This window comes from Pelodiscus sinensis, chromosome 13, assembly GCF_049634645.1.
Source record: "Pelodiscus sinensis isolate JC-2024 chromosome 13, ASM4963464v1, whole genome shotgun sequence".
Lineage (NCBI taxonomy): Eukaryota > Metazoa > Chordata > Testudines > Trionychidae > Pelodiscus > Pelodiscus sinensis.
In genome coordinates this window covers 29,405,237-29,433,191 of record NC_134723.1, presented here as the reverse complement: position 1 = coordinate 29,433,191, position 27,955 = coordinate 29,405,237, and the positions used below count along the sequence as shown (strand labels likewise).

General features: G+C 43.9%; 1 protein-coding gene and 1 long non-coding RNA gene across 5 annotated transcripts in view; one reads left to right on the top strand and one right to left on the bottom strand.

The window, feature by feature from the left end:
- Positions 1-852: 852 nt before the first annotated feature.
- LOC142831243 (uncharacterized) lies at positions 853-11,164 on the bottom strand. Its single transcript, XR_012906917.1, has 2 exons — positions 11,018-11,164; positions 853-1,001 (listed from the first exon to the last, which is right to left on the bottom strand). It is a non-coding gene; the product is annotated as an uncharacterized LOC142831243 (long non-coding RNA).
- LOC102459993 (phosphatidylinositol-binding clathrin assembly protein-like) overlaps positions 10,390-27,955 on the top strand; it is a 63,967-nt gene continuing 46,401 nt past the window's right edge. For 3 of the 4 annotated variants that reach the window (XM_075940963.1, XM_075940962.1, XM_075940961.1), the window contains exon 1: positions 10,391-10,857. In XM_075940963.1, coding sequence (XP_075797078.1) covers positions 10,728-10,857 — 130 coding nt within the window. In that variant the 5' untranslated portion in view covers positions 10,391-10,727. Of the gene's footprint in view, positions 10,858-27,955 lie in introns of all 4 variants that reach the window. The other variant, XM_075940960.1, reaches the window with a different exon arrangement.

Here is a 27,955-nt window from a genome sequence, read left to right as displayed (position 1 = left end):
ACCCAGAAAGTACTGGGACCATTATTATCTTTTGTGGGGAGCAGCCTCCACACCTTACATATTCAGGATGTTGGCTGCATCTTTCCTGTATCTTCAGCTGCAGATGGCTGACCTATTCTCCTCTCCTGCAGCTCCCTACCCATCCATTCCCCCACATGATCCTTAGAAACCAACCTCCTAGAAATGCATGCTTTGCCCATTCCAATTCAGTAACAGGGACAGGAAACTCCATAAGAAGAGGGAAGGCTGATTTACGGCACTTCAGGCCAGCATAAGAGAATATCCTTTGCCTACTCTGGCCAATACTTTGTAGCTCCACATCCTCGGTCTCTAACATTGTCTTGTTTGTTTACCTTTTCTTCATGTTTCTTCACATCTCTGTTCCTCAACTTAAATTACCAGGCACTACCATAGCAAGTTAGGAAAGCTGGGGACCCTTTCTTCCACACTACGTAACTTTCATTCTTGTCAGACTTGTAGTAATCTCTGAGAATCCTACTGATGAAAAGAGAAGGTCATATTTTCCATCTACTCTGTCATTTCAGGGTTGTTCGTTATGTTCTATCCCCAAGAATCTGAGTAAATTGCAGAGAACTGTCAAAAGCACTGGACCTAGAAGATATGACAATGGCGTCACTTTAATCCAAGTTCAACTGCAGACTCAGGAAGAGGCACCGACTTCCCTTCAAGATTCTCTCATTCTTAAGCTATTTATGTTAAAATTTATTTTGACTTTTTATGAAATGTACTTTCAATTGTCTATCTCTTCATGCTAACATACTGCCACTTTCCACATTACTATAAATATCCAGTACAGTGTGAAAGACGCACAAGTTCAAGAAAGAATCTATGAATGACTCTGCTACTCTTGATTAAATGCTTTCAGGAATATTACAACTGATCCCTTAGAGGTGGGGGTGTTGGAACAGAATGTCTTTTGAAGCATCTTTCACGAACCAATCCACATCATATGCAGCTACATCGCCGGTATTCTGTGAATGCTACAAGAAGAAACAGTACCATCAATACGTGTTATAGGCTAAACTCTACATTATATAAAGCACAGCATCTATTTAATATATAGGGGTATGTCTACACTTGCACCCTCTTTTGATAGAGGGATGCAAATGCAGACGTTTAAAATTGTAAATGAAGCCAGGATTTAAATATCCCGCGATTCATTTGCATAGTCGTGTTATGGCGCTATTTCGAAATAAAAATGCTGTGTAGATGTGGTTATTTCAAAAGAAAACCCTTCTTCTGAAATAACCCTTATTCCTTATAAAATGAGATTTAACAGAAGATATTTTGGCCTTGGAAAGGGTTCAGAAAAGGGCAACTAAAATGATTAGGGGTTTGGAACGGGTCCCATATGAGGAGAGATTAAAGCGACTGGGACTTTCAGTTTAGAAAAGAGGAGACTGAGGGGGGATATGATAGAGATATATAAAATCATGAGTGGTGTGGAGAGGGCCGATAAAGAAAAGTTATTTATTAGTTCCCTAAATAGAAGAACTAGAGGACACCAAATGAAATTAATGGGGAGCAGGTTTAAAACTAATAAAAGAAAGTTCTTCTTCACACAGCGTGTAGTCAACCTATGGAACTCCTTGCCAGAGGAGGCTGTGAAGGCTAGGACTATAATAGAGTTTAAAGAGAAGCTAGATAATTTCTTGGAGGTTAGATCCATAAAAGGCTATTAGCCAGGGGATAAAATGGTGTTCTTGGCCTCTGTTTTCAGAGGCTGGAGATGGCAGGAGACAAATTGTTTGATCATTGTCTTCGGTCCACCCTCTCTGGGGCACCTGGTGCTGGCCACTGTCGGTAGACAGGATACTGGGCTAGAAGGACCTTTGGTCTGACCCACTACGGCCATCCTTATGTTCTTATGTAAGGGTTTTCTTTCGAAACAACCACATCTACACAGCGTTTTTATTTCGAAATAGCGCCATATCGCGATTATGCAAATGAAGCATGGGATATTTAAATCCCAGCTTCATTTACAATTTCAAATGTCTGCATTTGTATCCCTCTCTTGAAAGAGGGTGCAAGTGTAGACATACCCTAGGAGAGTATATCATCCTGTTTTCTCATTTGTGAATGGATCCAAGATGAGTGTGTGGATTAGAACCCTAATTGGTTTAAAAGTAGCATCTAAGGGAAAGAGTCTGTCACCTTGACTCCTATACGGAAAACACCTACCTGCATTAATCTGGCAAAAGTTGCATTGGGGGTAGCACTCATTTCATTTAATAAAAGAAGAGGAATTATTACTTTATCAGTCAGTACCACAGAATTGCACATTGTTTTTTGTTTTGTTTTGTTTTGTTTTACTTACAGTGAAAATTGCCTTTTGATACAGAGCATCCAAACAGGGACAACAAGAATCCATTTGAAAAGAATAATCAGAATGAAAAAACTGATTAGTCCTGTGGTACCTTAAAAACTAACCAAAATATATAGAATGCGCTTTGGTGGGTAAAATCCACATCATTAAATTACTATTATTTTCACTCCAATTCATCTGAAGTGGGTTTTACCCCCAAAAGCTCATGATTCTATATATATTTGGTTAGTCTCTAAGGTGCCACAGGACTGCTCATAGTCTGTAACTTCAGAAACAAACACAGTTACCCCTCTGATATTTAATAATCACATTAGTTTTCTTCATCAAGAAAAATAGTGTTTATTACACAGAAAATGCATCAAATTACTCTTGCTTTAAACTGGTAAATCTGGAGTTACATTGTATTTACTGCAAATAAGTAGGTTCACTGCCATCACCATTTTTATTATTTTTATTTTGATGGTGTCTATGATGTGCTAGGCATTGGCTGAATTCACAAGAAGACACAGACCTTGCTCTGAAGAGTTTACGTAATCTAATAGAACAAGGAACAGAAGAAGGGTGGGGCAGAGGGGCGCGTTAAATGCATCTATCAAATGTGGATAAATATCAATGAACAGAAGAAGGCTGGGGCAGAGGGATGCGTTAAATGCATCTATCAAATGTGGATAAATATCAACTATCTCTATCTGTCTGTGAAGGAGTGCCGGGGGGGCAGTAGGCCACACTTACCTCAGGTAGTGTGGCTCCCAGAAGTACATCCCTCTGGCAGCTGATTCTCCTACATAGGGGAGGGGGGAACCAGCAGGTCTCCGTGCCACTGCCTGCAGGCACCACCCCCACAGCTCCTGTTGGCTGTAGTTCCCAGCCAGCAGGAGCTGTGGAGTTGGCACTCTGGGTGGAGGCAGCATGCGAAGACCCTCTGCTTTCCCTCCCCAGGCAACAGGGATGGTGCCTACTTTGAAGTAGGAATAAGAGATCCTCCGGAAAAGGGCTTTATTCCGGAGAATGGGGCCAGTCTAGACGCTTTTTTCCAGCTTTTCCCCAAGCCGGAAAAAAGCGGCGGACATCTTTATTTAAATCCCGCGGGGGATATTTAAATCCCCCGCGGATTTCCCTATTACGAAGTTTAAAATTAGCATGCCCCTTTCGTAAAAGGGGCCAGTGTAGATGTAGCCATGGAGCGTCCGCCCCTCAAGCAAATTTTTGCGCAAGAAAATCTAGTCAATTGACAGAACAGAGGGCTTTTTGCGGTGTAGGTGTACTACGAGGCATAACTCCTTTTTGCGCAAGAGTTATCACAAAAAGCACAGGTGCTCTGATGGCCATTCGCAGAATGGCCATCAGAACTTTCTAGCACAAGAGTGTCCATGGAGTGTGGATGCTCTCTTGCGAAAAAGTACATTGCAGCATGCGAAGACCCCCTGAGGTATGGATGCACTTTTGCGCAAGAAGTTTTTGCGGAAGATCTCTTCCGCAGAAAGATTCTTGTGCGAAACCCCTGGGCTACGTCTATATTGGCAAGATTTTGCGCAAATACTCTTTAACAGAAGAGTTTTTGCATTAGAGTATTTGAGTAAGAGAGCATCTACACTGGCATGTGCCTTTGCGCAAAAGATGTACTTTTGCGCAAGAGCATCCGTGCCAGTGTAGACGCTCTCTTGCGCAAGAAAGCTCCGATGGCCATTTTAAACATCGGGCTTTCTTGCATGATAAATTGATGTTGCCTGTCTACACTGGCCTCTTGCGCAAGAACAGTTGTGCAAGAGGGCTTATCCCTGAGTGGGAGCGTCAGAGTATTTGCGCAAGAAGCACTGCTTTTATACATTAGAACGTCAGTGTTCTTGCACAAGTACTCGTGGCCAGTGTAGACAGGTGGCAAGATTGTGCGCAAAAGCACCTGCTTTTGCACAAAACCTTGCCAATGTAGACGTAGCTCTGCAGTGTAGACAAAGCCTTACAGAGGCCATCCTGGTGTAAGTAAGGAGTATGTGAAGAATGATTTGCCGTCTTGGGACAGATACTGAGAAAGTTAATACGTGGCTTACCAAGTACTACCCACATGTTGCTATTCACTAGAAGTACCATAGACATTTGAGATATTCTAGGTTCTTTTAAACTAAATAGTGTCAAAGATACCAGGTTTTGTGTTTGATTGCAAACATGGATGATTGGGATTTGAACTACCAAGGTTCAAAGCCCTGTGTAGACTGGGTCATTTGTCAGAAAAACCCTGTTGTGTGCAAGATCACTTATTCCTCAAAAAATGAAGTTTACAGGATCTTGTGCAAAATGGGGTTTTCTGACAAAAGGCTCCGTCTACGCAGGGCTTTTTATCGCAAAAACCTCTTCCGCAAAAAGGATCAGAAGAGAATATGCAAATGAGAGCACGAGATTTGAAAATGAGTGCTCCATTTGCATTTCCTCTTCTGACAAACTGCCGCAGTACAGATGTAGCCTGAGACAGCTTGAGATTGCCAGTTGCCAGGAGGACTAAAGAAGAGGGTGTGTGTTTTTTTTAATTGCAGGAAGTGTTTGTCATTACTAACAGCAGTGATCATGTTTTCAGCGCATTTATGCCCTTGGGTTCTATGTATCTTTCACCTCTGGCAGAAGTTGTTTGTTTTTTTCCTTAGAGGAGTAGGATCATATTCTGCCCATGTGAGTGTTGGATCTCAGGACTTCTAATTTCTCAGCTGCATTGTCATGTCTTTGACAATGTGCATTGTATGGATTATTGTATAGATAAATACATCTGTGTTTTCAAAATAGTCATTCTGTGGGGGGGTCTTAACTTCAGGACAGGGGCCATCTCTTACCAGAAGTTGGACAAACCTGGTGCGAGAGAGTCCCAAGCCTAACTGGAACCTGAAGGTACTACTGAAAAACAAGTAATGATTCCTGGTGTGACAATGACAATAGTCACCATGAGACTCAGAGGAATGCCACATTTTGGAAATATTAATACAGGATAAATAATTATAATGTCACTGCCACACTTGAAGGGTAATTGTACCTGCATTCCCCCTCTATGGTCCACCAAGAACACCCACTCTAGGTTTCTGGTTCCCAGCTGTCACACATCTCACTCCCTCCTGCCCAGGGATTTTTAAGCTGCACAGTTTTCTGGTTTATTCTGTGATATCCCTAGCAAGCCAGACTGCCTACAAGACTGCACTGTGGTTTCTCTCCAAAGGCTATGAGCAAAGTATTGCCATTAGGTATAAGTTACCACCCAGCTCGTTCTAATAGGCACATTTATTGTTAAGGTAAAAAGCAGGACAGGGAAAACACATTAAAGCAATAAAAGAACCTACCCACATGCCAAAATGCTTATCAAAGGTCAACCTAACTCCAACGTAGGGCTCTGGTAGGTTTCAGTCCTTCAAAACCCACAACTGGGTTTTCCCATGGATTACAAGTTCATATCTATCTTAGATCCAGAACTCAGACAGGGCTAATCAACCAATTTTGTATACAGTTCACCAGCTTGGGCCTTTGATCTTGGCCTTGTGTAACAGATAATCAACAGAGAAACAACCTCTCTTCTGGGCAGAGTTTCAAAAGGCTGGATTTTTGAATAACCAGAATTGGGGATTTGATTTACTCCTCTGTAGGGCAGGGGTGGGCAATAATTTTTTATGCAGGGGGCACTCCACCATTTTAGTAAGTGGTACAGGGCCACACTTTTCTATGGAGGGATCGTGGGGTCTGGGACGGAGGTTGAGTGCAGAAGGTAGTTCAGGGTAGGGTACTGGGATACAGCGCAGGAGAGGTGTAGGGTCTGAGAGGGATTTTGCGTGAAGGAGGGGGTTGTGACCTGGGACAGGAGACTGAGGTGCAAGAGTGGATTCTGGACTGGAGAAAAAGTGTAGGAAGGGATGCAGGCTTTGGGAGGGAGTTGTAACTTGAGGTAAAGGGGGTGCAGAAGGTTTGGGTGGTGACATAGGGCAGGGAGTTGGGGAGTGGAAGTGGGTGGGGTGTCAGAGGCAGGCTCTGGCCAGGATGCAGTTACTTTAGGTGGCTCCTGGACTGCAACCCAACAGGGACCCCAAGGTAAGCTCCCTGCCTTCCACAGCCTAAGGCTGCTCAAAACTGCTAGAGCAGCGGTTCCCAACCTTTTCCAGATAGGGACCCATTCTGACAATTCAGGAAGACTTGATGACCCAAGGCAATTCAAAAAGGGGGGGGGAGGAGGGAGAGCAGAGCCACCTGGGGAGACACTTGGTGACCCTTTTGAAATGTAATGGCGACCCATAGGTTGGGAAACCCTGAGCTAGAGGCTCTCACTATATGCTGCTCTGCACCACATATCTAGTGGGAGCTGCCAGCCATTTTGAGCAGCCTCAGGCTTGCAGCAAGCAGCAATCCTGCCTCAGAATCTTGGCAGGGTGGTCTGGATCAAAAAACTTGACAGGCTAGATGTGGCCCACAGACAGTATCTTGCCCACCTCTGCTCTAGGGATACTCTGGGACGTTGCCATCTCAACGGGCATGTGTGGTCTGGGGGCAACCCCAACAGTGCCCCAGGCGCGTTGCCTGAGGCAACCCTCCCATCACAGGCCCTATCCTCACTACACCTCTACCCCTTTGCCCCCTGCCCTGAGCAATGCAGCCTGGGGGATTACAGTGGCAGCAGAGATCACTCCCCCACACACACATCAGTGGTGGGAGCCAGAGAGGCCCAGCAGCTTGCTCCACTCTGCTGCACCACCCTCTCCCTGCCCACAGCCCCCCACTTTTCCACAGCAGTGGGAAGCAGAGTGCCATGGAGCAGGCCAGGAGGGCAATGTAGGCGGGGGGGCGGGGCGGGGGGAGTCAGAGAAGGCTGATGGGCCCCCGTAATCCACAGATCCCTCCCATCCATAGGATGGTTGGGGCAACTGATGTGGGGTCGCCAAAAGTACGGGGCCTGGTGTGGCCACCCCAATTTGTCCTATGAATGGAAGGGCTCTGTCCCTTACTATGTACTGTCCCAAAAGCCCATACTTCTATGCAATGTTCCCTCTAATCTTTTCCATCCAGGTGCAGATTTTTTTCCATCTATGCATGGAATAATTTTTTCTGTGTGCATCAAGGGATGTGCATCACCAGTAGAAACAAAAGCCTAGCTGTGGCTACTGTGTTAATCGGCTGCACAGCATTTAAATCTCTCTTGAGTGGCCACACAAGCACACATCTTACAGAGAACACTGCTTGTATGGCATATTTTCAGTATAGTTTTTTGAACTCCCAAGTCTCGTATCTATCACATCTTCACCCTAGAGAGGTAACAGACAATCCCAGCTCACAATACTATATAAACTTAATACAATAAGTGCTTTCAGTGATATGCAGGAAATTGCCATATCTGTCAGTCACAACATACGCTTGGATTAACATATGGAGCAGCAGAAAATACAGTGAGAAGTATTTGTTTTCAGGGAGAAAAGGGGTCCCACTCATCATAAAGTTAGAATTTAAAATTATTTTTATCTTCTGTGATGAGTATTTTTCAGTAATGTGCTAAGGCCTGATTTCTTTGTAAAAGCAAAAAATTATCTTTTTTTCCATTCAGTAAAATGGCCAAATAAGGTAAATTACTCACTTTGCTCTACGCACCAACTTTGACGCCCCTCAAAGTCAGTTTGAGTTTTGTGACTGATTACCATTGGAGTGTGAGGAGCAGACCCTCAGTAAGAGATTTCCTTTAACAAGCTGCTTCATTTATTTTCTCTTATTTTGAGAGCTGCCATTTTTTATGAATACAGACATGACAGTGTCTAAGACAGTCTTTCAAAATCACAACCAACTGACCTATTGGAATTGATCAAAATTCCATAAACTACACTAGTGAATTTCAGCTATAAAATGATTCCAAGTGAGGCCTTGACTCACTCTTACAGTTCCACTCAACCCTATGCACTATTTTAGCCCGCTGATCAGCTGGCATAAAGACAGCAGGAATAGATGGATCAAGGGAATTGCTAATGAGCCACACAATCTATCATTTCCAGGCTGTTTGTTTAAATCCAGTGGCCAAATATCACAATCTGATTGATGGTTGTTTGATAGCACATCTGAAATGAGTTGTTGGACACAGTCCAGCTCCTAATGGACAGGTGCTCATATCACAAAAAACACCATTACTTTTGGCAGTCACCACTCTCCCTCCTTAGCTGTCTCAGCAAAGAAGTGAATGTACATACACAGTAGGCTACCCTTTCCCCTTCCTTCTGACTAGATCTGTCCCTGGCGCCATCCTGTTCAGCTTCCCATTACAATTTTAAAGGAACAGGACAAATGCTCATAGTCAGATCAACGTTAGATAGCTTCCACTGTAGTTAAAGATTTTCAGTTTTTTATGATGCAATTTAAGTCCACTGTGAGGAATCACTTTCGAAGCTCTCAGTATATTTGATCATAAAGACTCTTAAGAGGTTCACCAGGAAGAGCCTAGCAAGGGAGCCAACAGTTCAGGTCTAATTTTCTTCCCATTGAAGTCAATGATGTTCAGATGTAGCTGAGAGAACAAGGCCCACAAATACTAGAGATGCAAATAAGACTTATTAAGTCATATCTTCCATCACTTTTACAATACATGATTGTACTTTTACTACAAGTACAATTGTTTTGTAATTCTTTCCTTATCCACAGCAGAAAAAACAGAATAATAGCAGCAAGTGTTTTCTTTCTGTTTTTAACCCATGAGAGGCAAGAATCAGATGCAGACAGAGGACAAAAGGACCAAGAAAAATGACAATTTTTTTCTTGAAGAGTTTTTTCTTTTCTAAGAATTGCTGAAGGATGGCTAACTGCAACATAGAGAATATGCCATTGCAGCATCTTCGTGCTACATCAGAGCTACTCAACTTGGAAGCCCCGGAGCCACAATGATACTCACAGCACATGCCAAGAGCCGCAACTTAAGTGTGGTTGCATATACAAATATATATGCATAGGCAAATATATGCAAATAGCTTATTTTGCACTGACTGGCATGAATCCAAAGATTAAGGCAAGACTATACAACATGCAGGCCCCTTTTAAGTCAATTCTGCTGATATTAATAAAATGCAACATTTACCCGATTTCCACCCATATGACAGTCCTTTTAATGAGCAATGACAGTCCAGGAATTTAACTACTAAAACACACATCAACAGAAGACCATTATATTGATTACTTTTTTGTTTTGGCTCCCGCCCACAGGCCACATGTTGAGCCCTGCTAAATCCAAACCACGCCGTGGGCTGCAAACAAATGGGCCAAATAGGGCCCGTGAGCTGCGTGTTGAGTAGCCCTGTGCTACCTCATAGTTGCCATCATTTCCTAATGTCCTGATATGCCAAGGCAGTCTGAAATGCCAATTCAATCTGTGATCCACCTCTTGGTCCATTTCAATGCCCCAAATTCCTGTGTTTGGGGGGGATTTTTTAAAAATGTACAGAATGACATAGGCTGGATGCTTGAAAAATCTAATAAGTCCTCTAAAAAATAGATGGAGTAGAACACCCAGGATTCCTTTACAATGGCTCCTGCCTAGTTGACCAGCACTTGCCTGGACAATTATTTAAGATGATGTTGCTCCTATGACTATGTCTCCAGCAAATGAACGTGTGTGTGTGTCTGTTTGTTGGCCATAAATGGCCATCCCCTGGCTCAAGGCATTTGCATTGTCTCTCTTGGAAAAGCTTCCCGCGGCAGAGAAGTGAGCACCTGCTACGCCCCTCGCTGTTCTGGCCAGGAGGCGGGGAGGAAGGCAGGTGGGAGGCCCAGGTTAATTTCAAGTCACTCTGTGCTATAGAGATTGTCCCTGAGGGGCGCCTGGATCTGGGGTATGTTTGGTGGGGAGCCCTGGGGGCGGGACGGGGCTCCCTGCAATGGGCAGGGGTTTATGGAGGGGCTCGCTGGCGTGTTTGAAGGCGGACATGGGGGGGCTGGGGCTGTGGAGACCCGGCGCTAGCTCTGCCCCTGAGCCCAGCATCGCTCTGGGCCGGTGCCACCTTAACGCGGGCGGGGCGGGGAGGAAGGAGAAGCGGGGCGGGGCAGCGGCCCGGTCACGTGATCCGACCGCCGACGCGGAGCTGCCGCCATTTTGTCTGGGAGTGGAAATGTGAAAGGAAAAGCCGGAGCGGAGCCCAGGGCAGGAGACCAAGCGGGGCGCGCGGCGGAGAAAGCCCCTCCCCCCCCCCCGTCCCCGGAGAGCGGCGCGGCCCAGGGACAGGAGGGTGAGCTGGGGCCGTAGCGGCTGGCCGGCCCCCTCCGCCCGGCGCACAGCAGCGGCCGCGGGCGCTCTCAGGGCGGGCTGGTCGGTTCCCGGCGGGCGTCACAGTCCAGGCTCTCGCCGGCGCGGGGAGGGGGCAGCCCGGGCGGGTGAGGAGGGTCCGGGGGGCGGAAGATGTCGGGCCAGTCGCTCACCGACCGCATCGCGGCCGCCCAGCACAGTGTCACCGGCTCGGCCATCTCCAAAGCCGTCTGCAAGGCCACGACCCACGAAATCATGGGGCCCAAGAAGAAGCACCTGGACTGTGAGTACCAGCCCGGCGGGGCGCGCTGCGCCGAGCGGAGCCTCCGCATGCCCGGGGCGGGGGCGCATCACGACTCCCCGGCCGTGTCCCCGCTGAGTCAGCCGCGCTGAAATGCCTGGCCTCGGGGCCCGCAGAGGCGCTCACGATGCCTGCCACTCACCTGCTCGGCAGCGCCTTTGGAAACCCCCCTCGCTCGGCTTTCTGCCGCTCCGCAGGGAACGGTGCGGGCAAGGGAGGCGGGGACTGAGCCGCCCCCGCGCCCGAGGAGCGTTACCTGGAGCCATGACCGGGTCAGGAAGTTGAGGTGCCTCCCTCCTCCCCCGGCGAGAAAGCGAAACACTTGCATGTTATTGTGCCGAGACAGTTGTACCCTAGTGATGCTCTTGCATTCAATTGGTCATGTACAACCTGAGACGTGTGCGCTCCCGCTTGCTGTGTAGGGTATAGTCTGCCTTTCAAAATGATACAACTAACCTTTAATAACCACACTGTCAGATGCTAGAATTGAAGTAGGTCAGGGGTTTTTTTTTCTTTACTTTCATTGTCTGCTTCCCACTGTAAATTGAAGTTGAGAGGTAAACCTCAAGTCCCTAAGTGGCACCCTAACAGTAAGGTAGACAGTGGTGAGAGTAGGGATGTTAAATATCAGTTAATTGAAGAGTTGATTAACCTCATGAGTTCTCATTGGTTACTTGACTATTCTATAGTCCCTGGGGGTGGGCCTGGCAACCAGTGTGCTCTGGTCCCACTCCTGTGGAGCCCCCCTGCCACTTGGCACTGCTGCTCTGGGGTGCCAGGCAGGAGCTGGTTCATGAGGGGAGCAAGTTTAAAAACAAACTCCCCTTGTGGACTGTCTGCCTGTTGCCCCACACTGCTGTGTCTGATGGAGAGGCAGCAGCATGGGATAGTAGTAGCAGCACCTTTCAGGAGTGGAAGTCTGAACTGGACCTGGCACGAGCTGAAACTAAGAGTCTGCCTGCCTGGCTCCTAATACACTTTTAACGTAGAGCCGCAGCGGGGGTAGGTCCTGGACCCGGCGCAAGCTGGGACTGAGCTGGGCTGCTGGCCAGCCACCTAAAAATTTACTGGCGCAGGTGGGGAGGGGATGGAATGTGTGTAGTCTATAGCTTTAACTGGTATGCTGTTGCTTATTGCTTAATCAGTTAATGACGATATTATTACATCTCCAGGTGAGAGTGAGACTTCTTACTTCGAAGGTTTCAATAGTTTTCATTAGTATATTGAGTGCAACATTTAACAGGACTGAGTTTCATTTCCTCATTTTGTGAGTAAATCAAAGTTCTCTGATATGCAGACATCAACATGCCTTGGCAGTAACTTCCGCTGAGGTTGTATTGTGTTACTCAGATTCCTTAGGATATCATTTGTTTCAGGTCTCTGTATTAGAGTTATCAGTTTTCTACAGGGATTTGTGTAAAAAGAATTCCATCATTTGGCATGATTTTTCTTTTGGTTTTCTGCTATTAAGAACAAATACAAACATTCTGACTGCATATAAGGAATGACATCATTGGAGTGATTGTAATGCAGACTTTAGTGAATGTCTTATTCATAAATATTTTTCACAGACACCATCATGGTGTAACAACTCTACTTTTTCAGGGTCAGAGCTTAAACTTCTGGCTAGCATTTGTCATTTAGCTCAGGTGTTCACAACTTTCTCTCTTGGGTTTTTAGTTTGTGTATGTGTGTCTGTTAGATATAGCTTCGCCTCTGTGCAGCTCCACAAAGGTTATGAATTGCTAAAGCTGTAAGCTATGGAGATGTCCTTTGCTCTTTAGCTTAAGCTGGCAGCTTATACTTATACTGCCATCAGGTAAGCAATAGATCGTGTTATAGTTGGAACATCCACAAAGTATGTTTTTTAGAGACACTTTCATTCTATGCAAGAAACTAGAATGGTTAGAAGTGAAAGTCAGTGTTGTCTCTTGTTGCTCAAAAATGAATCCAGAATTAGAATATGCATGCCTGTTGAGGGTTGTTAGTTTGAGACTGTGCTCAGCTTCAGTGCTCTTCTCAAATTAATACTAAAAATTTCCAAACATACTCACATTTAAATAGTAGGAAAAATCACCTAGTGATAAGAAAATGTTATAGGCATAGACCTACACATGATGTATTTGTGTGTGTGTGTGTGTGTGTGTGTGTGTGTGTGTGTGTAAGCAGTTGCACAGTGCTATAGAACTTTTAGTTTGCTTCTGTTGGGCTACTGAACAATACAATCACCTATTTTAATCTGCATTAATTTTTAAGTCGGGGGAATCAGGGTCGTGTGAATGGAAATATTCCATTTTTAACAAGGGTTACAATGTCCCAAAAGTAAATCAGCTGCTCTATTTTTCATAATGTTAAGATAATAAACCAAAGTAAAATAACGTTTACAGTGGTACTTCTTGACTACTATTGGAACATTGAGTCTCCTAACTTTCCCACTTTATTCTCCAGCTTTTCCTTCCATTCCAGAATTTTATGTTGAAGTACTTGGAAAGGATTAGATAACTTTTCTTTTTAAAATCCATCAGAATCACCTTCTAAAAACACATTAAAATATGTAATTAAATAGGTAATCCTATTTTTAAATACTCTTTTGTCCTGCCCATGGTGGCACATTCCAGCATTTTTGCTCTGTTTTTAAATAACTTCCTTATTGATTTTCTGCATTTATTCATAAAGGTGTGTATTGTCACTTCTGTGTGATGGAGTATATGCACACAGCTAGTGCTTTAACTTTATTTTTTTTATGTGGTGTGCAAGAGTTAACACAAGAGCAAAGGAATATTCTTCTCAAACCCCCCCCCCCCAAAAAAAAAACCTCATATCTTTCGAAAAGGATGGAGGAAAGGATACTCAAATAGTTTAATGGAAGGTTTTACGTCTTCCAATCCATGCAAGATGTTTGATGAGCATTTTTTAACTTTGAGTGCTTGACTCTGCACCCATAATGTTCTTTTAAAATAGTTAATGAATGTGACAATACATATTAAAGGTGATTTGCATCAGAACTGCAATGGGTTAAAGTGTATTTATGGCATCAAGCCTGCTACATTTGGTATGTGTTTCAGTGGACTTTGTCTAAAAAGGTAAATATTAGAAACTAAGGGTGAGACTTAAAAAAAAAAATTCGTCTTTGTCCTAATAAATTAGTGTAAAGGCTTTTGACATTCCCTACTTAAATGTTGGACAGATGGCGATATCCATTGCATAGTTCACTTGTTTTAGACTTGTGAAGAGGGGGAAAAATTCCCTGTTTGAATTTTATAACTGACTCAGTAGGCCACAATATATAACTTGATATTTTATTTGTTTTTAGGAAGATTGTCATATTTATGAAGTGGCATAAAAATACCTATTGGCTCTTACAGTTTATCTGTTTAATCCTGATTTTTATCTGAACTCTAAAGAGTGAGGTGAGAGACTGTCGTATGTAATATGAAGAGATTTGCAAATGAGAATCATTTCCTTCAACTTCCTATGTTTCAGTTTTTAAGGGTAGAACCTAGTCTTTGTCAATGTATCAATACAGAATAGTGGACAAAATTGAACTTTGTCACAGTTGTGTAACATGCATATGCAGTGAAATATACTGAAGTTTATAATGTGCTAGAAATGTTGCAAAAGTTCAGCCAAGGTGTTGAAAAGGATTTAACAAATCAATAGTGAGAAAATAACCATCTTTCAGTTCATTTTAATAAAGTATTTGTAAAGACCATTTCTAATAAAGTGAAACAAAGCTTGAGCAAATATAGCTTGCTTTCAGGTTGGTCAACAGTTGCTGAAGGGACAAGTGATAAGGATTGTCTGTGCAACAGTTGGAATCTGCTTTTTGAAACTTTAAGTGGCAAAAATTTGTCTAAAATATTTTAATTGCAGAGATTATATTAAACTGATCATTTTAGTGATACATTTGTAGGCTTCTTGAAACCAGTCACTTGGACAGGCAATTTTTAAAACAAAACTGTGGATTTGCAGTTCATCATGATTTTCTCTTTTACAGAGATTGCTCAGAATATTGTCATCACAGGCAAGTTAGAGATCACTAATGCTTTTTTGTGTAAACCTTGCATACCAACAAATGTTCTTTACGTTTGTTGAAATAGAAAATATTTGCTTGAAATTGGTTGTAAAATGTAAGTATGAATAAGTTATAAATTAAGTAAATTTTCATTTGGTCAGTCTTTTTGATTTTATCAGTTTCTCTCTCTTAGCTTTGTAATTTTTAGAGTAATTTTTAAATAACTAAATTCAGTTCTTGATTAAAATTAAACTTTCCTGAAACTTGGATGTCAATGTATTACAAAATGGCATAGATCACTTTGGAACTACAGCAGCCTGATAACATCAGCTGCATTAGAATAATTACATGATTGTATACTATTTTTTCCATGGGACACCTGCCTCAATTAGTGCACAGGCTGCGTAGTGCTCATTGAATTAGCATCTGTTCAATATTTAGTTTTATCCTCACTGTTCAGTGTGTGGCCCCAGCCCTTATTTATAACACATTAATTGAATCCTGCTCTAAAGACAGAATTACTAATTTGCTCACGGTTTTTAATGCTGCTTATCACTGTAGTATCTGATTCACAAATATTAATGACGTTATTTTTCACAATGTGAGAAGAAGAAATATCCCCATTTTACAGATTGGGAACTGGAGGAGTGTGAGATTCACGTCTTGGATTGTAAACTTTTTGAAGCAGGAACCATCTTGTCATGTATTTATACTGAGCCTAACAAAATGGGGTCCTGGGCCATGATTAGGGTTCCCAAGTGCGGAGTAGTACAAATATGTCCAGTATTTTAGGTGCCACATTTAAAATGCATAGGCCTTCATTTTTTTGGTATTTATCATTATATAGCTATTTGTATGTTTGAAGCGCAGCTTGCATTGACATGAGTTGCTGCTGTAAGTGTTCCGCATTTCAACAGATCAGATTCCAGGTTGTCAGATTAGGTGCCCAGAAAATGAACACAACTACAGCCACTTTCGAAAAGGAACTCTGGCAGAGGCAGGGATAGAATTGTATTCTCCAGAACTATATTCAGCTGCCTTAGTTGTGAGATCATCCACTCTTTCTATAGTCCCTAGCCTCATTCATTATGCATTTTCCAATTTCTCCAAGAAATGAGGCAGAGATCCTACAAACAACTCTTTGCTGCACAAGACGGATCACTGAGGAATGGGCCATCACACGTAGTGAATGAGGTGGATTATATGGGAAAAGTAGCACGTGATCACGTAACTAAAGACTTGTCACAATTCACACACACAAGGGGAAGAGCTAAGGCTATGCCAGATGCTTTTAATTTTGACACTTCCTAGCTCTTGAGTGTTTGGCTTTACAACTCGAATAATCTTTTTAATGTATTTCTTGTGTATAATTATAGCCAAGTTAGAGGACACCCATTTTAGGGATGGAAAAAATGTATTAAAAACATTGGTTACATGATTTTAAAAAAAAATCTATCCATTACATGGTTAAACAGTTATCCGGGAACCTAAGGGGAAGGAGAGAGAGGTGCTGGAGGGGTGCTCATGTGCCCAGGGTCCTGGCTACTGGCCCCTTACTCTTCTACTGTCTGGCATCCCAGCGCGCACAGGGTCGCGCCACTGTTTGCATTTGTTTCAGCTTTTCCCTCTTATTTTGATGGTAATATAGATGAAATACTCAATAGTTGTCCTAGTTGTCTATTATCCTATCCTCTATCCCTGAAAAGTATCAAGTTTGACAGTCTTCACTCTACTCCCAACCCCTCCAAAAAGAGAATTAAGAAAATGTCTCTCTATAAAGCAACACTGTAAAGCCTATGAGCCAGACAAGCTTAATCCAGGTCTTTGTTACAGAGGTAACTGTCTTTTTTACAAAATTAATTCAGATCTTACTAACTTGACTTCTGTTCACATGTCTGTTTGATCTGAAAATAATAGTGAGTTACAGCCAAGATGGTGGTCAGTCCTGGCATATGGGCCAAGGCCCAAGTGATGATTATGCTTGGCCTGATAACTTGACCACTTTGGTTTAGCCAACATCCTCTCAATCTAGTACTGATAGTCCTCTTGTGCCTTCCCAGAATTTCACTATGTGCCCAGAAGGACGAACACATGCACAATTCATTGGAAAAAAAAAATCAGTGACTCATAGGAATGTCCACTGAGTAGTCGTTAAGCAATTGCTTATTGGTTAACCAGTTGGTTATCAGTTAACCTACTAGATTGCTGCATCAACTCCCTGTCCCCTCCCTTTCCCCGGGGTGCTTTACATTTAAAATGTCGATCGGCAGGCTGGCTCAGTCCTAGCCTGCCAGTTCGAGTTTTAAATGAAGAGTATGCAGGGAAGACACCTGCCAACCCGCCCTGCCGCTTCTATATCAGAGGTGGCCATGCAAGGCAGTAGCAGCCACTGTCTGCAGGGAGGCCCAGGCTCACGTGGACAGAAGCTGCTCCATGGGATGCCAGCGCAGAATCTATCCACGGAGATATTTCTCTCTCTCCCTCTTCCCCCCATGGACAGGGGCTGCTGCATTTAGGATAGCAGGGGGCTCCCCGGAAGTCGGGCTGGGAGCACACTGGCTGCCAGCCTGCCCCAGGAGGATTACTGAGTTATCGTGTAATCACTAAGAATTTTAGTGGTTACATGATTATTTAAACACTATTTCTAACATCCCTAGTGGCTTAGCTGCTTATGGTGATAAAGAACAATGGAATATACCCGCAAAAGTCCTAGTGCCTATACAGGGGTGAATAGTACTAGCGTGGACTCAGTAATTCAAGCATGGCTTTGCAGAATGGCCAGTTACACTTTTAGACCCAGAACCCTATCAGCTGAATTTACTTTACAGTGCAAATATATCCCCAACTCTTTAATTTGAGTGTGGTGGTGCTTTGAGGCTTGTCCACACAATATAACATGCACCACAGATATGAAAATTGTAGACCTCCCTAAATGCTCTATGTTGATCCTGCAGCCATACTCTAAAAGATAATCAGAACAGTCATGTAACATTTGAAACAGGACTAGTTCAAGCACACACTAGGATCCTGCCAGACCATGTCAGCATAGTCTATGCAAAGCAGTTAGCGCACTACAATTTACTCCCTTCTAGTATGCATTGCTGCACAGTAGGGGTGTAAAATCGCATTTCGGTAACTGGTTAAACGTAACATTTAACCGGTTAACCAACTGAACGGGAGGGCGGGGCTGGAGTGCTCCTCTCCACAATGAGTGGGGACTGCTCTGGTTGGATTGAAGCAGCCCCTGCCTGTGATGGGCACCTCTGGGGCTGCTCCGGCTCCCACTGGTTAACCCTAACCAGTAATTAAACATTCACATCCCTAGTACACAAGCCCTTTAGTCCTAGTTGACTGTCAAAGAAATAGGCTACAGCCCAAGTTAGTACAATTCATCAGCTTCTGACACAATTTTGTTGCATCTCAGCTGGTGTTTTACAGAGTGGCCAGGCTCCTGAGCAAGGCTAAATTGAGCACTGCAAAACTGTATTTTTCTCTAAAATATAATCCAATTGTTACAGCTTTGGGAGAAGATAGTGATCAGTATTTTAAAAAGAAAACTGAAAAATGACTGTCTGCATAATCTAAAATCAGTTTTCTTGTTTCCACAGCCCCAGATATTCTGGCCCCCTGAATTTTAAGTTATAATTAAATTATAAAGCCATGTTCAGCAACTGGAGACTTTTACTTGAACTCAGAAAAGTAAAACAAAATCAGTTAGGGCTAAGCTTCTTCCTAAATGTCCTCATTGTGCTTGAATGTTGTTTGTAGGTCATAAACGTCTGGAAATATCTGAAATGAGTTGATAAAGTAATTATAAGAGCACCTTCATTCTTAAATCTGCAACTAAACTTTTTACGTGATTTTTATTGATCTACTCAATTTTCATAACGGTCTATTTCTGGACCTTTAGCTGCAATAATTAGTACAATCAAAGCAACACTGATCTTGGTCAGTATTTGGCTGAGAAATGTCTAATGAAAACCCTATGTTCATGAGGAAGTAGTGTTTGTTAATAGTGATAGAAATGTAGCCGTGTTAGTCTGGTGTAGCTGAAACAAAATACAGGACTATGTAGCACTTTAAAGACTAACAAAATGGTTTATTAGATGATGAGCTTTCGTGGGCCAGACCCGCTTCCTCAGATCTGAGGAAGTGGGTCTGGCCCACAAAAGCTCATCATCTAATAAACCATCTTGTTAGTCTTTAAAGTGCTACATAGTCCTGTATTTTGTTTGTTAATCATTGAGTAGCTGTCTGATTTCAAATGAGATTTGCTGATATGTCTGGGTTGTTTAATGGCCTACAGAACATTCAGGACATTCTAAGATCCCATGTACTACTTTATATGGTTATAAGGTATTAATCTTGGTACCATAGTTAATTGTTGGTCCATCTATATTCCCCTTCAATTTTGATGACACCTGGTATTCTTCCAGTCTAAAACTGTTGTGTGGTGGTATAACTTTCTAAAATCCATTCCAGAAATAGCATTTCGCTGTTGGTGGGAGTGGCTTCTGTGTTTGTGGTTTGTCTAACACTGAGCGAAAAGATGCTGTTTAAATGTTAGTTTAAATGTTAGAACTGGAAGGGACCTTGGGAGATCAAGTCCAGTCCCCTGCCCTCACAACGGATGTTTTGGGTTTTGGAAAATAAAATGAAAATGTACGTGTTTCATTTAAATTATTGGTTTGGGGTGGGCCTGGGATTGAGGGTTTTAGTATGTAGGCTGCCTCAAGGGTGAAGGGATTTCTAACCACAGCAGCTTGATACCAGGTGAGAGGTCCCTCTCGATGGCTGCTGTAGCTCCAGCGGGCACAGCTGGATGAGGGGTGCATATCCTCTGGCTGAGGCAGGTCCAGCCACAGTGAGGAATGCAGCCAACTGTGCACTTCCCCTAGATCTCTTGGAACAGGAGGCAGTGTTGCCATACAAATTGAGGGGAGGAGGGGAGGCGCTTCAGCCCCCCCCTCCCACACTAAAGGGTGCCTGGGGGTTGAGAGGCTCAGAGTGGGCAGTCCCAGATTGGGGAAGGAGGGGCAGCTGGTGCCTTTCAGCTGCCTGCCAATTATCTTTTTCTGTGTGGTTTTCTGAGACGCAATCCCATTCCATTGTCCAGGCACATCCCATTGTCCTGGCACTGCAAAATCCTTATGTTGCTTTAAGTTAAGAGTTGGCCAAATATGGCTTAGTAGGAAGCTAAATATGGCGCTCCTACAACTCCAGCTCAGCCCCCTCCTTTGTTCCTTCTGCAGTAGGGAGCTTGCACTGGCATTTCAGCCTGGCGGCCCCCCACAAGGTTGAAGCACCGGCTTCCTGCAGGAGGGGAAGCCCCAAGCTGAGACCCCCCCTCCCCCCAGCCCACTCATTCACCTCCTCCACCAAGACCCCACACCCCCAGTCCACTCCTGCCCCCTCCCCTACTACTGTCCCTGCCAGCCATATGTCTACCCCCAGCCTGCTTTTGCACCTTTCTTCCTGGCCAGACTCCACACCCTCCCTTGCTCCTGACCCATTCCCCTAGTCAGACACCCTGCCTCCCACCCCAACCTCACACCCCCATCCCTATCCCACTCACTGGCAACCTTGTCCCCCACGCTTAACTGCTAACTTTTGGCCCCATCCCAGAGCCTAGGGTGACCACAAAATCCACTAATCCTGGAGTCCCAGAAGAGTTATTCTTTTTTGAGTGATGTCCCCGTGGCTGCTCCACTGTAGGTGTCAGGTCATCCTGGCGCTGCAGATCTAAGTTTTCTTGAGCAGCGATCTGCTGGATCACTCATGTGCAGCTTGTGCCTTGCACCATTCATGCCCTTTTGATGTCTCACATGGTCCACCTCCAGCCAGTTCCTTCTTTGTTGCCCGCAGTCGCAGACGGAGCGAGCCTTCTCTCCTCAGGTAAACCCTGTCAGTACGTAGTTGTTAGAGTTTATAGTTAGTCACAGTTCTTATACTTGTAGTTAATTAGTTAATATAGTTTTTAAAAAAAGTTCATTTTCTTCAGTTAGTTTTATAGTTATCTATGCTGGGCTCCCCCGGTTTTAAGAAGTGTGCCACATGCAGTGATAACATGCCTGCATCAGACAGTCATGCCGAGTGCATCAAGTGCTTCGGCGAGGCTCATGTGCCTCAGAAATGTGTCCATTGTGCCAAACTGACAGTCAGGAAGTGTAAGGACATGGAGATGAGACTGAAAATGTTCCTGTTCGACAAGGCTCTTCAATCGCCAGACCAGTCTCCAGTTGTTTTCACTTCACGGTCTCCAAGGGCAGAAAAAAGGAAAGCTGTTTCCTTGTAGTCGGCTCTAGCTCAAAAAAGAGCTTCTCCCACTCTTTACTGTCAGCATGTGTAAGTGTCGGTGATAAGCCCTGTACATCTGGCTCGGTGGCCCCCAAGCATAAGTCGCGCTCAGAGCTGAAATGGTGACAAAAACATACATTGGTGGTGCCATTAACAGTCCATTGATCCTACTACAGCACCGACAACATCGGCACCTTCTGCATCAGAATCACATTTTCTGACGACATCGGCACCACCTACTCTTGTGCCGGCGACATCGGCATTGCAGATTTCGGCACCAACCACTCGTATGATGACCTTCTCGCACTGAGGGCCTTGACACAAACAGCATGGGCATCTTAGGCACCATATGTCTCATCTAGCCCTCCAGCACTGAAGAAAGCGCCCTATAAATCTGCTTCAGTGAGAACATGAAGTCTGGAACTATTAATCTTTTCACCGTCTTCTGCACTGTCTTCTGCACCGCCGTCTCCATATTCTCCTCACCTACCAACAGACGACAGGAGTCGCTCTCCTCGTGAAAAAACTAGACACCATGCGTCATTGTCATCATCATCATCATTGGCCTTCACGCCCACTGGCATATAGGGCAGCAGCAAAGGTCCTCTATTTCTGTCTCTCTGGCTAGCCTCTCAATAGTGCTCCAATAAGTGTGATTCATGCTCTTCATTTCTACTTAAGCAGTCCAGCACCATGTTGTCTTGGGTTGTCCTCATTTCCACTTTCCTTCAGGGGTCCAGTGCACAGCAGTCTTTGTGATAGAGCTTGCATCTTTCCTGAGCACGTGCCCAATTCATCTCCAGCATCTTTTCATAATGGTGGTAGCCATTTTATTTTGTTTGCACTGGACAAGCAGGTTCTGTTTTGAAATTATTCTTGGCCAAAAAATACGGAGGATCCTCTGAAGACTTCTGTTGTGAAAAGTCGACAATTTATCTAGGTTGTACTCTGTCATCTGCCAGCATCCTGATCAATATAATAGTATTGATAAAACACAGCTCTGATAAAACTTCAGTTTGGTGTGGATGCTGTATTGTGATGACTTCCATACAGCATTCAGACTCATGAAGACATTTCTAGCTTTGAGTATGCTCTGGATATCGCTTCTGATGCCTCAGTCTTGCCTGATAATACTACCCAAGTATGTAAAGCTCTCTGCGATAGGTCTTGGCCATCGATCTTAACTGATGCTGGTGCCTCAATATTTAGGGTCATGACTTCTGTGTTTTCTGGCGAACTCTTAGTTTGACCTGTTTTCCGAAGGTGCAGAGTCGATTTGTTTTCTCTTGCATACGACGATGCATGTGGAAGAGTAGCACAAGGTCATCAGCAAAGTCAAAGTCCTCTAATATGGAGAAGAAAGTCCATCTGATGCCTCTTAGCTCATCTTCTGTTGTACGTGGCATAACCTAGTCCGACTAAGTTTAAAGAGCATCGGAGACATGATGCATCCCTGCCTTACTCCAGTCTTAACTTGGAAGGGTAGATCATTGTTCCCCACGCTGCATGTGAAATTATTATAAAAGGTCTTGATGAGCTGTACTCCTTGTTGTGGTATTCCGTAGTCTCTCAGAATATGCCAAATAGTATCCCTATGAATGTTGTCAAAGGCCTTTTTCGAAATCAACGAAGTTGATGAACAACTGCCTCTGCCATTCAATGCATTGCTCAATGATGTTACACAGTACAAAAATTTGATCTACACACCCCTTTCTTTACGAAACCCAGCTTGTTCTTTCCTCAGTAATTTGTCAACAGTGTCTACAATCTGCTGAATAATGATTTTAGCAAGGAACTTGCTTGGCACTGAAAGGAGAGTGATGCCGCGCCAGTTGTTACAGTCAATAATTCCATTCGTCCATTCCTCTGGCACCTGCTTCCCTTCCCATATTGCTGTAAAGAGTGGTTGGAGAATAGTGGCTGCCAGTCTGGGTCTGCCTTGAACAATTCATCATTGAGATTGGTAAACCTCCAGGGCACATTCTTTAAGGATCTTATTGCCATGCTAATTTCTTCCGTTTTTGGTGGAGCAGTATTTGTCAAGGCTTGTTCCCACTTCTAGAATATCGGCTGCTTCTTCTGGAGGTGGCCTGTTCAGAACTTCCTGAAAATATTCTGCCCAACGAGCCTCTTGTTCCCTCTGTTGTAAGTAGATTTCCTTGTTTGTCCATGACAGGGACACTTGTACTGGCATGACATTTACCGCAAACAAGCTTGGTGATTTTTAAAAAACCTTTCCTTGCTCTCTTCGAGTAGCTGCTTCTTCAGCTTGTACTGCTCATTCCTCTGAGCTACCTTATCAGCTCTCACCAATGTCTTGACTTGCCGGTCTGCTGCTTTGTATTACCGCTGGTGTCTTTCAGTCTTCCTGATTTAGCATCTGTGAGTTTCTTCAAGGTACTTCTATAAATTGCCTTCCATGTGTCTGGCATGATACATACTTTTTCACCATGCATCGAGATATTAAGTATCACCATCCCCTTACACACAATACCTATAGAATTGTCCTCCTCCTTCAAGGGGATCACCCCACTCACCACATTCTCCACAGCTACCGGTACACCACCAGATGCATTACAGGACTGGCCATCTATCTCACTTCATTTCTCCGGTGTGGTTTTATCATAGATGACACAAGGACAAATGGATATAAACTGGCTAGTAGGAAGTTTAGACTGGAAATTAGACGAAGGTTTCTAACAGTTAGAGGAGTGTGGTTCTGGAACGGCCTTCCAAGGGACGTAGTGGGGGCAAAAGATCTATCTGGCTTCAAGATTAAACTAGATCGGTTTATGAAGGGGATGGTTTGATGAGATAACATGATCTTGGTAACTAACTGACCATTATCAGTGGTAAATAGGTCAATGGAGGGATGATAGGAGTTACTATAGAGAACTTTCTGCGTGTCTGGCTGGTGAGTCTTGCCCACATGCTCAGAGTTTATCTGATTGCCATATTTGGGGTCAAGAAGGAATTTTCCTCCAGGGTAGATTGGCAGAGGCCCTAGAGGTTTTTCGCCTTCCTCTGTAGCATGGGGTACAGATCACAGCTGGAGGATTCTCTGCATGTTGGGTCTTCAAAGTATTTGAAGGCTTCAATATCTGAGATATAGGTGAGAGGATTATTCTAGGAGGGGGTGGGTGAGATTCCGTGGCCTGCACTGTGCAGGGTGTCAGACTCACTAGATGATCATAATGGTCCCTTCTGACCTTAAAGTCTATGAGTCTGAGACACAGCCCAACATGCTACCAGTATTACTCTTGGCATGACTCAGCTCGCCATACTTATCACCGCTGTGGCTAATCTTTCTGTAACTGTCACCTAGTTTCCTGTGCTCCCTCAGTTTCTCTGCAACCCTCTCATAGTCATGGAGTAACAATGTCACCAGCCAATGCTCTCTCTATGGTTCACCATTCCAAACTGGAAGAGGATCAACTATCAGAGGTTGAAGTGGAGGAACACCCACCAAATGTATCCTCAACTGACCAGTTGTCATCATCCACTGATGAGGATATTTTTCCTTTCGACAAACAAAAATACCTGGTGACCAGTCCCCTCCTGATGATCTTAGGCAGTTACAGCCACCCTCTTAAAAAGCTCCTGAATCTCAGGACATCACTCTAACAGAAGTACCAGAGAAGCAACACAATTTGCCCAAAAATCTTCAGCCATCACCACAGGGAAAAATCGCAATTCCTATTGACAAGGCCATTATGGAAGCCGCTGATGAAATATGGCAGGCTTCAGCACCACCAACTGACAAAAGATATTTTGTCCCTCCAAAGGGAGCTGACTTCTTATTCTCCCACCCTCCACCAAATTCATTGGTGGTTGATGCTGCCCAGCATAGGTCCAAACTCCCTAAATACAAGAACATGGTGGACAAAATGGGAAGCGACTGTCTAGGAAGGAGCATGGCGGAAAGGGATCTAGGGGTCATAGTGGACCACAAGTTGAATATGAGTCAGCAGTGTGATGCTGTTGCAAAAAAAGCAAATATGATTCTAGGTTGTATCAACAGGTGTGTTGTAAGTAAAACTTGTGAAGTCATTCTGCCGCTCTACTCTGCACTAGTTAGGCCTCAGCTGGAGTACTGTGTCCAGTTCTGGGCGCCACATTTCAAGAAAGATGTGGAGAAATTGGAAAGGGTACAGAGAAGAGCGACAAGAATGATTAAAGGTTTAGAGAACATGACCTATGAAGCCAGGCTTCATGAACTGGGCTTGTTTAGTTTGGAAAAAAGAAGATTAAGGGGGGACATGATAGCGGTTTTCAAATATCTAAAAGGGTGTCACAAGGAGGAAGGAGAAAATTTGTTCCTCTTGGTTTCTGAGGACAGGACAAGGAGTAATGGGCTTAAAATGCAGCAGAGGAGGTTTAGATTGGACATTAGGAAAAAATTCCTAACTGTCAGGGTGGTCAAATATTGGAATAAATTGCCAAGGGAGGTGGTGGAATCTCCCTCTCTGGAGATATTTAAGAAAAGGTTAGATAGACATCTGTCAGGGATGGTGTAGGTGGAGCTTGGTCCTGCCTTGAGGGCGGGGGGCTGGACTCGATGACCTCTTGAGGTCCCTTCCAGTCCTATTATTCTGTGAAAAATACATGCATGGATCTGTTCAGCAGGAAACTATATTCTTTCTCCACTTTACTCCTGCTTATAGCCAACTATGCAGTGTTGCTTACCAATCCTAACTTTGATAACTATTCCAAGCTGACATCCCTCTTGGAACACTTACCAGACTCCAAGAGACCCATATTAAAGTCCATAGTTCAGGAGGACTATGCTTCCTCCAGGACGGCCCTCCAAATAGCACTTGACACAGCAACCAGAGCTACAGTGACGTCAGTAGTTATGAGAAGAGCCTCCTGGCTACAATCTAACTGTCAGGGTAGTCAAACACTGGAATAAATTGCCCAGGGAGGTTGTGGAATCCCCATCTCTGGAGATATTTAAGAGTAGGTTAGATAAATGTCTATCAGGGATGGTCTAGACAGTATGTGGTCTTGCCATGAAGGCAGTGGACTGGACGTGATGACCTCTTGAGGTCCCTTCCAGTCCTAGTATTCTATGATTCAAGGACCCCTCTCATGAAGACCTGCTAAAGCAGGAGGTACAGCGACTGCTCAACCTAGGAGCAGTGGGAAATAGTACCCAAGGACTTCAGAGGCAAGAGGTTTTACTTCCATTTCTTTTTCCATTTCTTTCTCACATCAAAAAGGATGGGAGGATGGAGGATTATTTTGGACCTCAGCAAATTAAATCGATATCTGCGAAAGCAATGATTCAAAATGGTTACCCTAGAGAAAGGATACCGGTTTGCAGCCCTCAACCTGCAGGATGCCTATTTTCACATAACTATTCACCCCACATGCAACTATTCATGCAGAAACAATTCCTCTGTTTCGTGGTGGGCACAAAGCATTATTAATACCGGGTATTACCATTCGGCCTTTCCTTGGCAACCAGAGTATTTTCAAAGACGCTGGCTGTTGTTGCGGCTTACCTTCACAGACAAGCCATGATCACTTTTCCGTACTTCGATGATTGCTTAGTGAAAGGCCCAGCAGAAGTAGACATGCATCGCATGGTGGCAACAGCCAAACAAACATTCGATCTTTTGGGCCTTATACTCAACACACAAGTCAACGCTGCAACCTACATGAGCTCTAGAATTCATAGGTGTGCAGCTAAATTTGGTGCCCACAAGGGCATACCTCCCCATGCAGAGATTCCAAGGGAGGTGCCCGATCCCATACTGTATGCACAGAAGCATATGGAATTGGTAGATACGAAGATGATGGAGTTGGTGCATATGAAACATCACCCTCATAGCGTCATACCTTTCAGGGGTAAACAATACAACAGCAGACCCCCTTAGCAGACATTTTATCCCAGACCACATATGGGAATTGCATCCTCGGATCTTCCAACTGTGGGATATAGTATACTTAGATTTCCAGAAAGCCTTTGACGAGGTCCATCACCAAAGGCTTTTAAGTAAAGTAAGTTGTCATGGGATAAGAGGGAAGGTCCTTTTGTGGATTGATAACTGGTTAAAAGACAGGAAACAAAGGGTAGGAATAAATGTAAGTTTTCCAAGTGGAGAGCGGTAACTAGTGGGGTCCAAGAAGGGTCTGTCGTGGGACCCATCCTATTCAACTTACTTATAAAATTATCTAGAGAAAGGGGTAAACAGTGAAGTGGCAAAAATTGCAGATGATACCAAACTGCTCAAGATAGTTAAGACCAAAGCAGATTGTGAAGAGCTTCAAAAAGATCTCATCAGACTAAGTGATTGGGAAAGAAAATGGCAAATTAAGTTTAATGTTGATATATGTAAAGTAATGCACACTGGAAAAAAATAATCCCAGCTATACATACAATATGATGGGGACTAATTTAGCTACAACTACTCGAGAGAGATCTTGGCATCACTGTGGATTGTTCTCTGAAAACATCTACTCAGTATGCAGTGGCAGTCAAAAAATCAAATAGAATGTTAGGAACCATTACAAAGGGATAAAGAATAAAACAAAAAATGTCTTATCGACTCTCTATAAAACCATGTTACGCCCACATCTTAAATACTGCATACAGATGTGGTCACCTCATCTCAAAGATATATTGGCATTGGAAGAGGTTCATAAAAGGGCAACAAAAATTATTAGGGGTTTGGAATGGGTCCCACATGATAGATTAAAAAGACTTGGACTTTTCAGCTTAGAAAAGAGGAGAGTAAGGGGGGATGTGATCGAGGTCTATAA